Source organism: Genypterus blacodes, unplaced genomic scaffold (genome assembly GCF_046128005.1).
Source record: "Genypterus blacodes isolate CSIRO-AG114 ecotype Tasmania unplaced genomic scaffold, CSIRO-AGI_Gbla_v1 ptg000058l_1, whole genome shotgun sequence".
In the NCBI taxonomy this organism is placed as follows: domain Eukaryota; kingdom Metazoa; phylum Chordata; class Actinopteri; order Ophidiiformes; family Ophidiidae; genus Genypterus; species Genypterus blacodes.
In genome coordinates, this window is record NW_027466870.1 from 1,010,404 (window position 1) to 1,030,215 (window position 19,812).

A 19,812-nucleotide genomic window follows, 5' to 3' on the forward strand; every position below is an offset into this window, starting at 1 on the left:
AAGTTGCTGTAATCTACTATGTCCAAAGCTCATTAGTGCACATTTCTAATGAGTGATTGATTTTGTATAAGCACTGTCAACAACCATAAATCACAGATGGTCCCCCTTTATACGGGCATAATTGTTTAACATCTGTCCATACAACATTAATAAATATTAATTGGGGCTTGTGCTGACGTGATAAATGTGCTGCGTTCCAGACGTGTTTTCATCCCAATGCATGGAGTTCTGTACATTAAATTCAACACAATGACAGGATTGTATGGAAAACAATGTCCAAGGACGGATGATTCCTTTATAATGGCTGACGTTTGCTGTTAAGTGCTCAGTTTGGAGTTGAACCATCTGTCCTGACCTGTGTATTGCTGGACTCCAGTGAAGGCTTGCTGCAGGGTGTCGGCAGCGGTGGGGCTCTGTGTGGAGTAGGGCGGCAGGCCGTTGGTGTAGACGGCCTCCACCGCCGGGTGTCCGTTGGGCTGATGAGGGATGCCGGTGAATCCGTTGACGAGGGGCGTGACGATGCTTGGCACGGCGGACGTGGTGATGTTGGCTGGTGGAGAGCTGAGGCCTGCTGGGAGAAAACAACAAAAGCTTCACTGTAACTGGATCACAAGCCATCGACGTACACACTCGCTCACACTACAAACCAGATATGGTGCAAGACATAACTGTACACATGCTGCAGAGACACGCTCCGCTATTGTGGGCACACGCGCACACCCATTACACGCCTAAAGTGACACACACGTACACACGTACACACACGCAATGTGACCGCAATCTCTGCTGCACATCCCCTCTAATGCAAGGACACGGGTGCGATGTGAGTCTGTCACATATCCGGCATTTGTCGTGACATATCCTGCAGGATTGCTGGGAAGTCAACCTGTGAAAAATGAGCCTGTCTGTAGTGTTTGTGCGATACCCTGCTGGCTCCCACTGCTCAGGATGATGAAACCACTATGCAACTTCAGAGAGAGAGAAAAAAACACACACACACACACACACACAGATCTGGACGAGATAGAAAAAGATTACAGAAGGAGATCTGCTTGAACGAGCAGGAAGTAAAAACACAAAGACGCCCATACTTTTATATATCGTTTAAAAAAAAAGAAGACAAAATCACAACAGTTGGCAGTTTGACAAATGGTCGGGTCATAACATATATGGCGCATGCCTGAGAGGCATCTGCAGGGATAGTTCATGAGCGGAATTGAAATTGGATGCACCCCTGTCCTCTCCCATTCGATGCATTTTAAAGGACGCTCCTTTGGAAAGTGTTTCCAATCACGCCGGGAACGTCAAAGTGCCCATTTTGAGCAGAATCTCACTGTGTGATGGTCTCTGTAAAAGGGGCTGCTGCGTGGCAAAGCATCAGAGCTCGCTGAAGTACAGCTCCCCCGAGGACCACCTCTCAATCTGGAAACCCTCGCCCTGATTGGACTGAAAGCCAAGGTTGTCACGGAAACCCTCCAGCATGCCATATCCCCACAATCTGGTGGCTCAGTAATGAAGCATCTAGGAGAGGTGGCCCAAACAGGGTAAACAATCACACGCAGTACACACATAATATGCACTGACATTTATGCTAATGCCCGGGTAAATACGCCGTCTATCACATGCTGAACCCTCCGAGTAATACAGTACATCTCCTCTCCTCTCCTCTCCTCTCCTCTCTTCTCCTCCTCTCCTCTCCTCTCCTCTCCTCTCCTCTCCTCTCCTCTCCTCTCCTCTCCTCGCCTCAGCATTTAAGTCATGAGCAGGCTGACAGTCACGTACCAACTGCGGTGACCGGGGGAATTGCCCGGGTCCAGTGAGAGCTGTTGTATCTTTTGCACTGGTTTCCTCTCTCTCTCTCGCTCCCCTTCTTTCTTTCTCTCTCTCTCTCTCTCTCTCTCTCTCTCTCTCCCTTTTTTTTGTAAGCCTCCCCACGATTGCTTGTTTCCTGCGGAGCTGTGATGAATTAGACTGCAGCTTCAGCCCATTCTCCTACCAGGACCCTGGAGACTGCCGCTCCTATTCTGAGGGCGAGAGACAGCTAGTCTGCTTGGGCCACACGCACTCTACTGTACCGCCAGATAATGCACCCTCTCCATCATCAGGCAAATTCATTTTCCGAGGCTTAGCACTGCTATGGGAGCCTGTGTCTCTGTGTAGGTAGTAGTGGCAGTGATAGTCGGGGTAGCAGTCGAAGCAGTGGTGGTGGGTAGCAGAACGTTCTCTCTCTCCCCCTCTCTCTCTCTCTCTTCCTCTCTCTCTTGCTCTCTCTCGTTCCCTTTGTCTTCCCTCGCTCCCTGTTCCTAAGTTCCGAGGTGAGCAGGTGGACATGACTCACAGTATCTGGTCAGGGCAGACGTAGCAAATACCTTTTACCCCATAACTGTACCTTTATGCACAATTCTGAGGTACATGAGTATTCTGATATAAACTCATGATTGTTGCTGGAAAACAAACAAATCTTATATTTAGCTCAGCTGTTTCATTTCTCCACAATGGTTTGGAAACAAAAGGAAGAGGCACCATTTAATCCTTAAATTAACCTGAAAGCACCATAATCCAGGATTCCATAAAGGATTCCATTTCTTCAACAAACCTTGGAGAAACAATCATTTTTATTCTATTTAATTTTTTTTTTTTCAGTATTCTATGCTTTCCAAGCTTATAGATGAGGTTCCTCACAGATACATAGTTTTTATTGAGTTCCTATTAATATTTTTATATTCACCGATAACATGTGACTGCTTCAAAGACGAGCCCTCAGCACTTTCACTTGACATGTAAGCACGACCTTTGTTCAACCCAAACGTGCCTATTTTCACATCAACATTTCTATATCCACCCTTTTACTCAAGTAAATAACTGGGCGAGCCCGACGTGTCAGATCATCTGGCACTGTAGTGAGATAGAACGGAAACATTCAGCGCAGCATCAGGAAGCAGGTCATGGCGGCGGGGTTATGATGTGAGGACATTACCATACAAGCGCCGCCGCCGCCGCCATGCTCAGCAAAACAGTGATTACAGGTGAAAGCCATTTACGTGGCGTCGTCATCTTCATCCTCACTGTCGCAGAGGTGTAATGAAGAACCTTTCCCACCCCCAATACTCCACATGAGCAGATCCTGAATGTGTTCCCCTCAGCGATGAGGAAGTATTTCCTACTATCCTGAACTAGAAAATAACAAGACATTTTCATTTTATACCTCAGTGGACATATAGGCCTTCCATTGTGGAAAATTTTATTCATAGCTTGTTTACAATGCACTCAAAAATGTGCCAATATACACGTGGCTGTCAGTGTGTGCTGGGTGTGTATTGGCCTATAATAATGACATGTTGTTCCCACTCTGGCGTGGGTGAATATGAAGCCACGAGGCAGCAGATTACATATTTTTACAGCAAGTTTTTATCTATCACTCCTTCACACAGTTATTACTGCATGGAAGAAGCCTACGCTACTAAAAAAACATGTATATGTGCATGTCATGAGTATTTATGCTAAGGGAGTGGAATTACATTCATATACTTGCCGGCATCTCTTAAAGAGGAAAATTGTTAATTTGCTCTTTGCAATGTTTGCGCCACGAAATAAGTCTTCACATGCAACAGTAGTATTTATTATGCTAATTATACATTCAAGCCATCAAGGGATGCTATACCCATAGTGGAGAGTGCAGTCATTACCAGCACAAGGACTGTCTTTCTGCTGAAGCAAGTAATAAGCACTCAAAACAGATGCTTTCATCTAACTGATTTAAAATGTGATGCATTTAGACTGGAGAAGAAAATGGCTGTCTGGTCTGTGAAATGTGAATAATGTATCTGAAAATGAGAAGGGCTGCTTTTTCAAGGGCAGCACAGATACTCCTCGGGCAAAAAGCGTCTATTGCGACGCGGATAAATGGGAAATGTTCCTAATTCAGAGTGAAACAGCGTTCGGTAACAGCTGCTGATGGTGAAGGTGCAGTGACACCCAGCCAGGCCGTTACTCAACCGGCCCAGTCACCGTTCTGACTTAGCCTGAGCACGTTGGAGCTGTGAAGAGGCTCTGAGTCACGATCACCACGTCTCTATTTTCAAAATACACTAAGGGCACGTTTATTTTTATCAATAGAAAAACATTTTCCAACGCTGGTCTAAATGTAGTTGGCAGAGGCGGTCACAGATCTCTGAGTACTGCATGTACCGGGTTATATTAATAGGTTACTCTTTATCGATGATGTCATCCATAGCTCGGCGTTTGGAGGAGAATCTTTTCTCTCCTTTCATGTAAATAAATATCTGCAACCACCGTGCAGCCAAAGTGCTTTCCAGTATCAAATGTAAGATGGTCTAACAGGGCCGTGGAGATGTTTTCACCAGGGTAGAGACAGCAAACTGATCATTTACACACACAAACACTCACACACTCAAGGGGGCTACTCCCTCACCCAGATATGTGAAGGACAGAAATAAACAATCTAAAGAAAACAAACTGAAGGTGTGTTTGTGTGTGTGTGTGTGTGTGTGTGTGTTTGTGTGTGTGTGTGTGTGTGAGGCTGGTATAACTCCATCATCAAGCATCTATCAAAAACGGTTCAAAAGACAGAAGAAGGGAGCTGAACTATTTTAAACTCCTTACAGATCCTCTCAAACGTCATCTGGATATCAGCAGAAATAAATAAATAAATACGTTTTCATTTAGTTCAAAAATTCTTTTTATGAATTCCTAATAAGGTGAAAACATTTTTCTTGAAGTTGCTTGGCTTGCCTCTGCCTCAAACTCCGCCCGTCATCGTAACGACGCCATGAAAGCCCGGCGTGAATTATGAATGACCGTGGCATGTTTATGACGTCATTAATTGCCTTTGGATCAATAATGTACAACGTTGACGTTGGCGCGGAGACGTCCAACTTGACAGGACGACGTACGGCGATAGGACGGCTCCTGTCGTAAACACGTCACGTTTGCGAGCTTTTGCAAAGACGCAGCAAAGAGCGATCCCAAAGTGTTAGCGTGCAGTGTGAGTGACGACGTGTTAAAAACTTGATGAACTTCTCCAACTTGATTTAAGGTCAGAGAAATTATTCATGATACAGTCACAAGAGCGTTCGACAGACGCGGTCGGCGTTAACCTCGTGTGACAACTTCATCTTAAATCTTATCCCATGTTGCCCAAAACTCAGCTGAGCGCCATGACGACGTGCTTATGTCATGCGATGTTTCAATACATACATGTCACGCAGATCTATAGAGCTGACTGTCAACTTTACATTAACGGTTGACATGGCGATGATGATGTTATGTCCTTCACACGTTCATCCAAGCGAATTCACCGCTCGCTAATGAGCTGTGATTGCGGCGCTTTTTAATATTCTGTAGGCTGAGCGAGAGCCGGAGCCTTTTCCTTCCCTCTGTCACTGTGTTTCTACACTATGCAGTGACTTTGATTGCACACTTCTCACCTCCTTACAAAGCTTCATACACACTCCACGTCCCCAAACTGCACCCTGCCAGCCTCAATCTCTCCATTCCTCTCCTCCTCCATCACCCACTCTACATCCCCCGCCCTCTCTCTCTCTCTCTGTCTCTCGCTCTCTCTCTCTCTTGTTTTGTTTAACTTTTATCTCTTCCGCGGTGCTCAGGGAACGGCACCTGGTGAACATTATTTTCAAAAAGCATCATCATGCATCATTGTAAGGATACATGCTCTAATCAGCCCAACCATCTGGCAAACGGCTTATGCACCATCAAGCTTAAATGCTTTGCATCTGTTGATCAAATGGATGTTTCATTGTTTTCAGACTAACACCCTTAACCTCTGAGCCTCTTTGTACTCCAGCTTGCTGTCACAAACAAGAGTTGGGTTGTTTTTTTCCACGCTGTAGAGGTTACGCTGTTCATTCAAATAAAACATTAATGGTGCACGTTTACCATAAGATCAGGCAAGGATTCAGCTGAAAAACAGATTTGAATATCATGATAAATGATTCCAGGGATTGATGGTATCCTACAGCCTCAGCAGTAATGTTTTATATTCCTTCAAAGACGTCTAAATAATAGCCAAAAGTGTATAAAAGGAGAGAGAGAATCGCTAGTTAAGACGACGACTGCTGCAGCTGCTGGCAGCCACACTCCAGTTAATGAATGAAGCCATGAAGGATGGGGAAATAAAACAATTCATATTTATGATAGTCCTTGGAAATTCCCGAAAGCCGCGCTTTCTCTGCAGGATGAATAATATATTACATACAATAATAAAAGGTAATCAGTTGACTGTAGCTTACACAGGCAGACATGTCGCAACACATATAAATGATACAACTACACACACATACACACAAACACACAAGAACCAGACAACCTCCTCTCCCCCCTGTTCTCTCTGTCTGTCTCCTTGTCTGCATGTCTGTCAGTCCACATCACTTACGCAAACACATTTTTTCACTGCGTCGGCTAATTTGTCAGCTCCTGCTTTTGTCTGTTGAGATTACATCGACTTCAAGTTCACTTTGTAGGAGATGTTGTGTTTAAGCTTGAACATAATATCCAACAGCATTTGACGACATTAGCTTTAGACACAACAAGACACTACACACACTACACACACACAGCGAGAGAAAGAGAGAGAGAGAGACCTTCCTTCCCTTGTAATAGTTGCACTGTCTTTCATCAGCACTATTGTGTGGCACAGTGCACGTGTGTATGCTGAACACAAAGCTCTGGATTGCCACACTGTCAGTGCTTCATCCCATAAAATGAAGAGAATTCTCAGCGAGATGGAGCTCTACTTTTAATCACAGTCTCTGATTGATTGTGCCCGCCCAAAAGTGCACACTTTGCACTAAAAACATCAGTGTATATACTTGACAAATGGGTCTTCTCTCAAATATTGCCTGACACCGAAAATTATTGCATGTACGGCGTATGTTTCCATTGGCATGTTCCATCACGGCAATTTATGTGCACGCTTTCATTCCGGCTGATTTTTGAGTTTGGGCCACGCTTGATAAAAAGGTTAATACGAGTCCTGTGGTAGAGATTTCCACACCTGGGTATGGAAGGAAAAGCGGCAGAAAGGCACAAATTGAATGTTTTGAATCAAGCAAAGCAGAACCAAAGCAACACTGTCACATAAATTCCTGGATGTTTAGTCATGTCTTTGTATTCACGGATGAAAAATGAGGAGGATCTCATCTTCGCCGCACATTCCTCTTCCTTACAGAAACCACAGTGCGGAGAGAAGTTGATATAGTGCAGCGAGCTCGTAGTAAGAAATTTAAAGTAGTCTTTGTTGCACTGAGGGACGTTCTCTCTCACAATCATTGGTTTAAAGTTACCAAAGTCATCACCTTAAAAACTCAATACTGCAGTGTTGACAAAGTAGGTGAGCACAACAAAGCCCTGGATACTGTATTATTTATCTGGGCTCGTTCTTTTGTCGGGGGGAGAATCTTAAAGTTTGCTCTGTCTCAAGGAAAATGAAGTACTGCTGAATAAGCAAATGTTATGCAATGAGAAGGTATTTCAAAGGCCTCCCCGTTTCCTCTGTAAAGGATCTGCATAGGAGCTGTTTGTTATGGAAAACAAAACCAACTGCATGCAGATCGAGCGCTTCAAAGCCCAAGGTCAAAATACTAGAGGGAAATTAGCGCCATATCTGTGAACTTACTTAACGTTACTCCCCATTCTTCCTCACCATCCCCAAATATTTCCTGCACTAACAAACAACATAAACATGCAAATCCCACTCAGGGTGTTTTTCATCTTAGCCCCCCCCGCCACCCCTCTCTTTCTCTCTCTCTTTCTTTCTCTCCAGTGGAATAATTTTGGGTTACCAGGAAGCAGGCACTCTTTCTGTTGGCTTTGCTCCAGAGTCAGTTTTTGCCTCATGCTCATATATACACACACACACATGTTCAGCACACGCATACCCATACACGCCTCCCATGCATACACAAATGCAAATATTCATTGGCAAAAATCAAAAGCACACGCTGACCTCCTTACACACAATCACTAAAAATAACACACACAAAACAACATAAGACCCTGTACACTGCAATACTAACCCTCCCCAGCACACACACGCTCCGGACCATATTCAGGGCTCGATGCTTCTCCATCTGCATAAGTTCACCTGCATCATTTGGAGACGTCCTTATAGGTGTTCTATTTTAGCCCCCCCCCCCCCCCCCCCGCAGTACAATTATGTCATTTGGAAGGTGTGCGGCAGGTGTGTGCGATCCCCTGTGGCGATGTTTTTCCCACAACACCCTTCACTGTAGAGGTCCGCAGAGACATTTTACATTAACTGATGAAGACGAAGATCTTAAGTGGGTTTAAGATCCGTGGGTGAAGTTCTGTGCAGGACTGGACGGCACCAGGCCTCATCTTGTGTTCAGGTCTATGGGAGTGAGGTTGGACAGCGTGTCCAGTCCCTGCACTATCAGCAGCGACATGTCAGGATGACTGGCACATTTCTATATTTAATATTAAATACACTTATCAAATCATGAATCATTAACATATGTGACAGTCATGTGGGGCTCGTGACAGCTCCCTGCTGGAGTCCACATGGCCCACAGACCGTGAACTCACTATTCAAGTCTGCATGGTGGAAATCTGCACACATGTGGTAACTCTCCCCCACACGTATGACTCACCTGGAGGGTTACATCATCCTGATCAGGGAAGTCTCAACATGGAGACGCAATTTCAGTGTGAATTCTGCTTTATGCATGCGTATCTCAGCTCTGAATAAGGCACACACACACATACACAAACAGAAAGGTAATGAAAGAAGTTGCTCACCCAAGGCTTGATGAAAGTCACCCGACACCGGGGTCATGGAAGTGGGTGGGAGGCTGTTGATGTTGAGCGCCCCCATCTGGTGGATCTGTGTGGCGGGGAAAGCGACGCTTGGCGTGATGTAACCCCCGTGGCTGGCTGCCATGATGGCTGCCTGCTGCTGCATGAGCTAAAGAAGAGGGACACGGAGGGATGGGTGAGGGGGAGGGAGGGTTGAAGGGGTGGATGGGGTGGATAGGGTGTGAGGTAGCATGAGGGGGGGAGAGGGAAGGGGGAGAGAAAGGTGAGGGGAGGACAGATGGTAAAGAAAAATATAGCAAGTTGTGATGGAGTCAGACAAAAAGAGGGGAGGGTGGGCAAGAGAGGAAAGGGGAACATAGCAAGGGTAGAACAGAGGGAGGGATGTATGTTGAGGTTGATGGATGGATAGTGCATGAAAGTACAGAGAAAGTAGAGCGGAATAAAAGAAAGGGAGAAAAAAAGAAGCCTGTCAGCCGATGTTTAGTGAATTTGTCTATCCTCCCAGCAGGAAGCCTGTCACCAGCTGCAGAGACGATTTAATAGCTGTCTGTTGGACTCATACAAATCAAGGCATTGACATGTGCACATTATCTCTGTGCCCAGGGAACAGGCAAAGTTTGTATAAGAGCACCAACGCTGCTCGCTTTACAACTGTCAAACTTCACAATCTTCTGTTTAATTGTACAGAAATGCCACAGACGCCTCAAACTTTCCTTTGCTTTCCCCTGGACTCATCTGTAATTTTTATAATGAATTTGTGGATGCGGCCGCTTCTTGTAGGCTGACATACATGCATACAGTGTTTACAGCACTTTGGTGAATAGAATTACACTTTAGTGGTCATTGAGAAGTCCCTGTGTACATTGACATGCACATAATAGACTCTGATCTTACAGAACATTAGAGAACACACGCTGGGCCAGTTCGCTTTAACGTGCATGTAAACACACTTGAAGCCTGAAACCCCCAGCAGTCATTACTAAGAGTGGAAACCAGGCCTAGACAGCAACTCGGATTTCAGGCCGTGCTTGTAACATGTGATGAGTCAGCAAATGGCGGCGGCGGTCAGTTTTGAACCGCTGGACAATCACACACACAGATATAAAATCGATACTTTCAGTCACTCACCAGCTCCACTTAGCATGAAGCCGGACGTGCCAGCTGAAGCTAGTTTCCATCAAACACGCAGACCCCACGCTTGATTCATATGCACACATGCAATCTTGCCCCACACACACACACACACACACACACATGCATGAAGAGTCTACTTGACTTTCTGCACTCGGGCTTAAATTCTCCTTCTGCAAAAGCACACGTTGAATGCCTAATTCAGAAGAAAATCCATCACTGTACCATGGCTTTTACAGCTTGTGAACCAGGGGGTTTATCTAGGGAATCAATAATCTTTTGCACGCTATGTAGCGACCCATCAGGCATGCAGAAGTGTGTGGCGCCGCAATGCAAACACAATCGGACCTTCCCGGTTGTCATTAGAGATGCAGATGGCCCAGGCCCGGGACGGGGACCGACTCATATAAACAGGAATCAAACTCTTCTGCCGCCGGCGCTAATGCTAATGACAATATTGTGAGTCAACGGAGGTATAGGATGCCACTCTTGCTTGTATTTGCATGAGGGACACCGCAAAGGAAAAGCCAATTATTTTCCCTCAATGCCCCTGTCAGTTACCCAGAAAGCCGCTGTCCCGTCTTGGAATGCCCGGCGCTGGCATCTCATCCATTAGCCGCATGCCTCGCCGCTGCTATCTATTAGCGCCCTTTTTTTGTCATTTGCATAATTTTATCAACGTGACAAATGGGGATCATCCATTTCCTTCCAAACAAGATGAATTGAGCCTTTAAGAGGGCACGGCTGCGAGAGACAGCGAGGCAACAAGAAGCTAAACAAAAGCAATGACACAGAAACAAACAAAAGTGGACCCGGAGAGTGCGGGGCGCTCCTGCTTTGGCGGTGCCGTGACTGCCCCCCTATTAGGATGTGAATGGGGTTGGACGTCAGCGTGGCAGAGGGCTGAGTGGTGCAGCATTGCAGGGTAAACACACAGGTACACCAGTTACTGTGGCTTTTTTTCGGTCCTTTCTCGTGCTCTGGATGGCTACTTTCCACGATGACTGGGGACTTTGGGGTGATTCTAATAAGCTTTGCTGGTAATTTGTTGTGGGGCCCCGTGGCCTTAGACAAGCTGCAGACCTGGATGGAGCAATAATGGAGCGGGAGTGCATACGAAAAACCTGGCGTCTCTCCCAATGCATGGCTTAGATAAAGCAATCCTTAATGCCAGCAGTCAGATTGTCATGGATAACAACCAGGCATTCACTGATGCTTTGGTCCAAATTAAAATGCAGCAAATTGGAAACTCAAGCATGTAATTATGTTGGAATGGTGTGGTTAATACAAACTGGCTCTGATAAAAAGAGCAGTTATGTTGACAAAGATATTCAAAGTCATTCCAATTTACTTTTCATGTGTGTTTTCTTCTTCTTCTTCTTCTTTTTCTTCTTATTTTGCATATTTCCACTCACGTTATTATTTAAAAGCTTATTGCGGCTTCTTTATTTATGCCGGGGCGCCGGCAGATAGGGAATATGGCTTTGGCGGGACTGAAGACGACGACGGCGCGGCGCTCATCATCACAGGCAAAAACATTCCCGGCTTCCTCTCGAAAAAAGAAAAAAAGGAGGGTTTGGGGGGGCGGGGGGGTACAGAAAAAGCGTGCGAGATGAAAGCGAGAGCGAGGAAAGTTGCCCGAGCTCCAGCAGCATTCATTTAGTGCCAGACATCTGCTTTTTTTATTGCAACCTGATGGCATTACTCTCCCCTGGTGCCAGCAGGCAATCACCTCTTTATCACATGGCAATTATCTCTGTAGCGGCGCTCTGTGACTCGGTGACTCTTAGCACTGTCACATGTGACCCCTCATGGCCCGACCAGCCGAGGATTGGAGGAGGGGGAGGGAGGGGTGAGGATGAAGGATGAGGGGAAAATATGAAAAAAAAAAAAGTAAGTCAGAGAGAGAGAGAGAGAGAGAGAGAGAGAGAGAGAGAGAGAGAGAGAGAGAGAGAGGGTCAATGAGGTAAGGTGAGAGAGTGAAGAAGGATTTGTGTGAGTCTGTCTGTGTGTGTCATCGCTCACACATATATGGTGGAGCTGCTGACTCGTGCGAAAACAATGAGAACAACTGAATCTTCTAATAATTCCTGCTGCTTCATTAGGATAAACGCTGTCGTGCGTTCTGACACCTGAGAGTTTTTTCTGCACTTTGAATGGAATCGAGAACGAGAACCGAATCCTCCTGAACGCCTCGGCCAATTCCAAAACAACATTTCCAAATTCAGTTTCAGGTTTTATATTGCTCTATGTATAGCCTCGGAAATCCAATTTTCAAATATTCACTTTCAGATGTCTTCAGTGCAAATTGATGAATCTATAAATCAAATTCAGTTTTTTTCCGCAGTCAAAGGAACTCCATACAATCTATTTTTATTGTACAATTGAGTGCAGCAGAATGATGTGAAATTTACTGAGTGACATATATGAATGTGTGTGTGTGTGTGTGTGTGTGTGTGTGCAGTCTGAAGTAAAATCACATTTGTGGAGCTCACTTCCCTTTACTGCAGCTGAAGATGTATGCATTTTAATTTTAATAAGACATTAAAATTGAGGGGGTAGTAGGTGCCACTTTTATTTTGAAATCAATACCCCATGGCCTTCTGGACGTGATGAAATGACTTCCTGGAGCTCTCTCTCTTTCTCTTTCTCTCACTCTCTCTCTCTCACACACACACACACACACACAAACACACACACATAAACATATATATAAGGGCAAGCAGTGTGTGTGAAACAGGTGAGAGGGAGTGTGCAGTGATCATTGTTTTGCCTGGAGACGCCTCCCCCAACAACTACATAACAGCTAAACTATACCACACACACACACACACACACACACACAGAATGAGAGAGAGAGAGAGAGAGAGATAGAGAGGTACAGAGAGAGACTTCTGTACAACTAAATAACCCTTCACTATGATTTGATTTCACGTGTGCAGCTTCAGTATCACACACACTGAATCCCTCCAACAGGGGGAGATGTTTCCTAATGTGAGCGTGCGGCCGTCATCCACCCTCTCACCCGCCCACACGCTGTCACTATTAGCACAAAGTTAAACCGTTTTCTCTCCTCTCGTTTATCTAGCTCACGCTCACTCTAATGCATCTTTTAGGGATGCTCGAGGTGCCTTTAAATCTTCCATTCGTCTCCGTCCTCTGACACGGCTCGCGGTCTACCTGAGGGACTTGGGGGGAGGGGTGGCGGGGGAAGGTGGAGTTAAAATGGCTGAGAGGGGAAACAGAGGAAAAGTGACAAATCTCATATTGTGCAAATATGATGTTTGTGTCTTGAAGGGGGAATACAAAAGGTAATAAAAGCTGGTTTTATTACATGCATTCAGTGATTCATAGGAGAACTATTATCACAAACACTTGAATGAAATACAGAATCTCCCTTCCTCGCTTCCCTCCGGCTTGTGTTTTATGAAATCACCTTTTTGCAAATAGGATGTCTCCTGTCAGAGCACACCAGTGTCTGTGTCTATCTTGAAAGTGGCACATTTCTCATTTTTGGCATATGTTGTCAGTGTTGTACCCCTCCAATTTGTGTTCCGCGCCCCCTCCTTCTCCTGGTTTGACTAAAATCCAATTTACTGGCTGTCAGCTCAACTCTATAATCCTATCCACTGCTGTAGTGGAGAGGTGGTGCTTTGAATTCACCATTTACTGTACTCTGTGGGTATAGCTATATACTGTATACCATCTCCCCTCACGTCTGTATTCTATACTGTGCCACATCATCTTCCCTTGGCCGCCGTATGTATATGGAGGGATGGCAAACATGCAGTGTGTCTTTGGAGATAAAGTCCTTTCTCTGTCACTGCAGGTTTTCTGTCTTGGGGGAATATGTGTAGTTTATCTTGCCGAAAAGAAACATTCAGCGTATCACTTCAGCACATTCCTAGTGGCGACGCTAAAGTCGAAAGCTGCGGCACAGAAAAGTAATCATAACCGCAGTACGACGCGGTGGATGTCCGCGTTTAAGAGAACTAATATCTATTTTGTCCCAATGTTCACATCATTAGATTGTGACCGAGTTACGCTTTGGCAAATTCATCATTGCCTCCTGTGCTCTCATTATTTCATCAAAGAATTTGGGGTTGAGTTCATCTTCAAGGTTGATTTGCCTTGGAGTTTCTCCGATAACTCACTTTATTTAGCTAAATTCATTATATGCAGGTACATGGCGCCCACAGCCTCAGTGATTCATAATACCAACACAAGGAGAATTTCACCTTCACTAACGTCATTCGGGCCGTGTAAGCTTGTAGTGTGGAGAAACCACAGAACGTGCAATTTCTCCTTAAGATTTAGTGGTAATTGATTCTCTCTAATGCTGAAGTATCCAGCGTGCCCTTGTTAGATACCTCACTTTCACTCAGAACTAAATTTCCGAGCTCATTGTCATATGTGTGCACGACAGAGGGGGAGAGAGAGAGAGAGAGAGAGAGAGAGAGAGAGACAGAGAGAGAGAGAGTGAGTGAACATTTGCTACACGCTGTGTGTGTGTGTGCGTGTGTATACACTCCTGTGTGCGTCTGTATGAGTCGACACGGGTCTGTGCCACAGTAAATAAGAGTCATGGCCAACCTGAGCGGGGCACAATGGTCTCTCAGCAGACAGCCACTGCCTTCACCACCTCTTAAACATTTGCATTTCTCCACATTTCCCCGGAAAGGGCTGCATTTCATGAATGGTAATGAAGGTGGGAGTTTTACTGGAGAGAGCACAAGAGATGGCCTTGCAATTACTCTGGGATGGTCAATTTGCACATTTCTCACTGGGTCCCATGGCTGTGATATGAAAATGTGGGAAATGGATAAGCCCCCAAGACCCCGCGCTACATCAACAATTAATACTGGCATTTATAAATAGTAAAAATATATACTGTAACTTTTATATCCAAATAAAAACATAAAATGAATTTATGTCCTCTCCGTGCTGTAAATAAATACAGAGCTGATGTGTGTGTGTGTGTTGCAACAGAAGCTCAAATTTGATCTCCGCGCTGGACGGAAACCTTTTCATTCATTCCAGCTCCCTTCAAGTGTGTGCACACAGCCCCAGCAGGGAAGAAGAAAGTTGCCCATGGAATATTCTGAGTCAACTGTGGCCCCTGAAGCACCTAATGGGTCTGGGGACGGAAGTGAGGGGGGGGGGGGGGGGGAGGAGGAGAAGGGGGGTGTGTGTGGTGAAAGGTTCAGCATCGGCTGTCTGAACTCATCAAAGAGGTGGAGGTCTGCTGTGTGTGCGGTGCCGTGGCCTGAGGGGGGGCTACGGCGGTTGGGGTAAGAGGGCAGAGGGACGCTGATGAAGTCTCGGAGGGCACGGGCCAACTAAATGTGTGTGCGCCTACGTGCCCAGGGTAGAGAAAGAGACGATGTAATGGCATGAAGCTCAGACGGAAGTGAGGAGGGAGGGAGGCGAGCTAATGGCAGTGATGATAGTTTACCAAGGAGGGATCACAACCTATCGGCGTGGTGGGAAAACAAATGCTGAGCAAAGGTCTCTGCGTACTGACTTCACTGGGAAACTTATGAACTATAGCCCCTTTTTCTGTGCAGGTATGCTGCAATAAAGCCACCTGAGGACCAAATTACAGCCAAGCTGAAGTTATTAAAAGAGAGAACTGTTTATTTGGTAATCTGTCCCAAATGTCAAGTGAAATTGGAGCGTTAGAACACCAGCGGTCTCACTTCAGCATTGGCATTTCTTTGTCTCTTATTGATCCATTTTGTCTTTGCAGTAAAATGATTTCAACTCATTTCAAAATGCACAATGAATTTCCTCAAAATCAAAGGAAACAGCGTCCGTATAGGAATGCAAAGTGAGGAACATCTGTACGTGTGAATCAACTTTAACATAGCATCTCCAGCTGGATGACACAAGCTACTGGCTTCTCCAATTGCAACTGATTTCCTTTGATTAAAAATGTACCAATGATGAGGTTATGGGGATTAAAGTCTGTATAACTTGTATGAGAGAGTTTCATAAAAGGCTTCTTCGTCCAGTTGTTTCAAGCATATGCAACTAAAAAAAAACCAGAGACCAAAAAGAAAAACTTTTTTTGCTGTGAAGAAGAAAAAGTGAGGAGAAGAAGCGAGTTCAAGGCTCTTCAGATGAGGATGATGGAATAAAAGATAGACGAGGTTCACTGATCAGACAACTTTAAAATGACATGTTGAATTATCACCACGCCAACGAGGCTTCACTTCACTTTTTGGCGATTGTATAAGAACCCAACGTTCTTCACTGTGTGGATGTGACGTCTGACCAGTCCTTCACAACTAGGGGGCAGGAAATGAACACAGGAAACACAGGAGGAACTTGATATAGCCACTGTTATTATGATGACTTCATTTAGGCTATTCATTGTCATGTATGTCAGAATTACATGGTCAAATATGCATTAAAAAAACTCCCCAAAATGAAGGATTTGGTCTTTAAAGCGACTCTGGTGAACAGCAGCTACTATAGCCAAAGGTGGTAATTATCCGATAATGGCACATAGATCTTTCCTACATTTCCCAAGAGTCTCCTGAGTGTAACACTTGGGAATTCTGGTGAAGTCTGCAAACTGACTCAGCAACATCGGCTATAACTGCAATTTATAGCACCGAAAACTGAGGACGGGTGGATTTAATTGCTTTCAAATTCCGGCGTCTAATTCGCATGAGAGAGATTATGTCACATCTTTGTCCTTAAGTAACGCAGTCTGGCTCCGGCAGCTGCACAGTCTTCGTGCAGACGCTCCCCGCATGCGTCCGTACGTCTTTTCCAACTCACCGCATGTGCGTAAGAGCTGTAGGTGCTGAAGGGGAGGGCGATCGCCGGGTTGAAGATGCCAAACTGCCCGACCATCTGCTGCATACGTCTGATGGTGCGCTCCTTGTCTGTGTCGGCGAACTTGACCACCAGGCTGGACGAGGCACCCTGAGGACACAAGCGGCCACGTGTGAGTGAACAGCAGTAAACACAGAACGCAGGCGTCTCTATAAGCTCAGAGGTTTTCAAGGCAGGATTCACTTAAGGAAGGAACATTTTAAAGACACATAGAGCTCAACACAAATCAGAAGACAGTCAGAGACGGGTGCATGAAAAATGCTCTTCATCCTTACTTGTGATTTCTTAGTGTGCAGTGCTAATTAGCAGCAACAGCCGCTGTCGACATCGTCACACAGGGAGGTCGTCAAACCGCACGTCAGCCAAGATTCGGGCATGCCAGCTACAAATCATTGCACATTTCTATCATACTTGAGACTCGCGGCTGACATACGTAAACATGAACCCAAAGGCGGAGCTGTGTAGGAAATAAAAATCCTTTTATTTGGGTGAGCTGCAGATCAGTGTTCAACATATGTAAAGAGTCACACGGGTCAGAGCAAGATGGCTGAGCATGACGTCCACTAAATCATCGTCCTCCATCTTTTCCCCACCTCTAACATATAAGTAACCTTGATACGTCCACCCACAGTTAAGGTTAAAATATCTGCAATGTATTATGATTTCAAATGTGGCCGTCATTGACATGGCAACCAGGACGCCCCTATTGACCTTGGTGATGGCGTTCTTCAAAGAAATCTCGTTTTTTTAACATATCTCTCTCTCTCTCTCTCTCTCTCTCTCCCTCCCTCCCTCCCTCCCTCCCTCCCTCCCTCCCTCCCTCTCTCTCTTTCTCTCTCTCTGACATGTCTGCGTATTCATCCCTTGATCAACACCATCCCCGTTTCCTGTAGCCTCATAATGAAACCAGCAGGTGTGTCTGCCACACACCCTTCATTAAGAATCTTCAAATGATTTAGCGCTACAGTTGACCTTTTGCGCGCTCCGCCTCTCCTCCCCTCTGTGCCCCCAAACTGGCCAATCGATTCACATAAAAGGCCGAAATATTACTCTGATCTGACAGTGTAGAAAGGTTGTGTGTCAGCTGCGATAAGGCAACCACCCCCACCCCCTCCCCCCCACCCTTGAAATTGATGTGAGATTGTCAATAACAGCAGTGACTGGTGGAGCGGCAGAGCTGAAGGTTGGGGGGGAGGGGCTGAGGCTTGCTTGGGTTTGCCGCTGGCGTAAACCTGGAGCTTATCTGGAGTATTTATAAATGAAAACTGTAATCATACCTGAATATTACTAACTAACGTATAGCAACATTAAACATTTCCTTCCTCTCCATCTTCCCCCTTCCCCTGTTATCTCTCCTCTTGGCTCGCTTGCTGGTTGAATCGCAGACTTGAAGGATTAGTAGTTGAGTAGCCAGCTGGATAGTTGGCTGCTCATCTAAGTGGCTGATTGACTACTTGGGTGAGTGATTGACTGGCGGACTGGTTGGGCTAGATGTCTGGCTAACTGGCTGACAGACTATTTGTCAGACTGTCAGACTGACTGACATCTGCACTCTGACCAGCTGAGTGACTAATTGTTTTGGTTCTGATGTGCCATCCTGCTACTGGAAACAAAACAGCGCTCCCGGCAACCGTTGATCATACGATGTATAAGGTGGGACGATAGATTTATTTGTTGCATCAGCCACTTTACAGTTTGACCTCAACAACATACTTCAATTTCACGGTGTGGTGCGCACGTTAAGTATGCCATTGTTCACAAACTAGCCCGCCTGGTTCGCGTGTAACACGATCGTAAATGTACGTCCACTAGGGGGCAGATCAGAGCCGGGTCGTGTCCGGCCAACACACACTGGAAAGTCTCCCAAGAACTGTTTTTGCACAATGTAAACAAACACAATATATATATTTATAAAGATGTGGCAGTGGTGGATGTGGACGAGATCACAGAGTTTCCCTTCAAAACATTTCGCCATTGTTGTCTGCCAGCCGCCGCTGTTGTTGTTGTCGTCGGCCTGTCGCTTCTCCCTCTGCTGTCGGAGGAACACGCTGAAGCATTTGTCAATAAAATTTTTCCATCTTCCTTCCCGACTTTGATTTAGAGGACAAATGTACCATCTCCTTCTCCGTCCTGTCTGCCTTATTTTTTATTGCTAAATAAACCACAGCCGCTGCCAACTCCTCTCTGCGTCGCTTGTGAGCCTCTTTTCGCTCGGAACAGGGAACTCTGCGCGAACATTCTGCGCCCCCTACTGGAGTTTTTAAGGAGGTGGATACACACAAACATCTTCTCTGGCCTTCGGTGTAGCATTTCACGATCAACAACATTAACCTTATTACAAGGTTTAATTTTGGGAGAGTCTGGGCGAGGGCAGCGCTGTCAGACAGCAGGATCAGACTACAGAAGCGCTCTGTTATAACACATACTGAATATTTCAGCTCCCCACAGTTACAAAAGCTATTAAAATCCTCCCCCCTTTGGTAATGAAAGACATGTAGTTTCATAACCCAGCTTGGCTTCTCAAATTTTGGGGTAAGGCTGAAATTTATAATCTGAGGGTATTAAGTTGCCTGGAATTCCGCAGTCAGCCTCCGTTCTGACAATGTCAACCGTACGGGAGTGAGCGTGCCTGCTTGCATTAGGGTTTATCTTGAATTGCCTCGTCTGTTGGTGACATTCTCGCTTCTGTTTCACACTCTCTCATCGCTTGTGTCCTCCCCTCTGCAAAACTTTTTGTTTTTCTCCCCCAAGCAGGGGTCTGTTTACCAGGTTCTTTCCCTCCCACTGCTTCTCTCCCCTTTGGAGGCGCTGGTACGTCGTGCCGGGGTCTAAAGCATCCATCGCCACATTTGTTTATCTCCCGCTTTTTTTTCTTTCTCTCCCCTACTTATGCCTGTCAGGATATCAGTGAGCAGAATCTCCGTCGCCGCTATAAAAAGACGAGGATAAAGTGTGAAGTAAAAGTCTCATTACATTTTTTAAGCTGCCAAGTGTGAGCACAATCCCCCTGCTGGGCGGCTC

At 45.7% G+C, this 19,812-nt stretch overlaps 1 protein-coding gene across 50 annotated transcripts in view; it reads right to left on the minus strand.

Moving 5' to 3' along the window:
* The window catches only part of celf5a (cugbp, Elav-like family member 5a), a 168,797-nt gene that overhangs the window by 4,060 nt on the left and 144,925 nt on the right, over positions 1 to 19,812 (minus strand). For 18 of the 50 annotated variants that reach the window (XM_076152904.1, XM_076152880.1, XM_076152902.1 and 15 more), the window contains 3 exons: positions 16,735 to 16,881; positions 8,818 to 8,962; positions 353 to 568 (listed from right to left, as the gene is read on the minus strand). In XM_076152904.1, coding sequence (XP_076009019.1) covers positions 353 to 568; positions 8,818 to 8,962; positions 16,735 to 16,881 — 508 coding nt within the window. Of the gene's footprint in view, positions 1 to 352; positions 572 to 6,698; positions 6,703 to 8,361; positions 8,372 to 8,796; positions 8,963 to 16,734; positions 16,904 to 19,812 lie in introns of all 50 variants that reach the window. The other 32 variants (XM_076152886.1, XM_076152863.1, XM_076152883.1 and 29 more) reach the window with 6 other exon arrangements.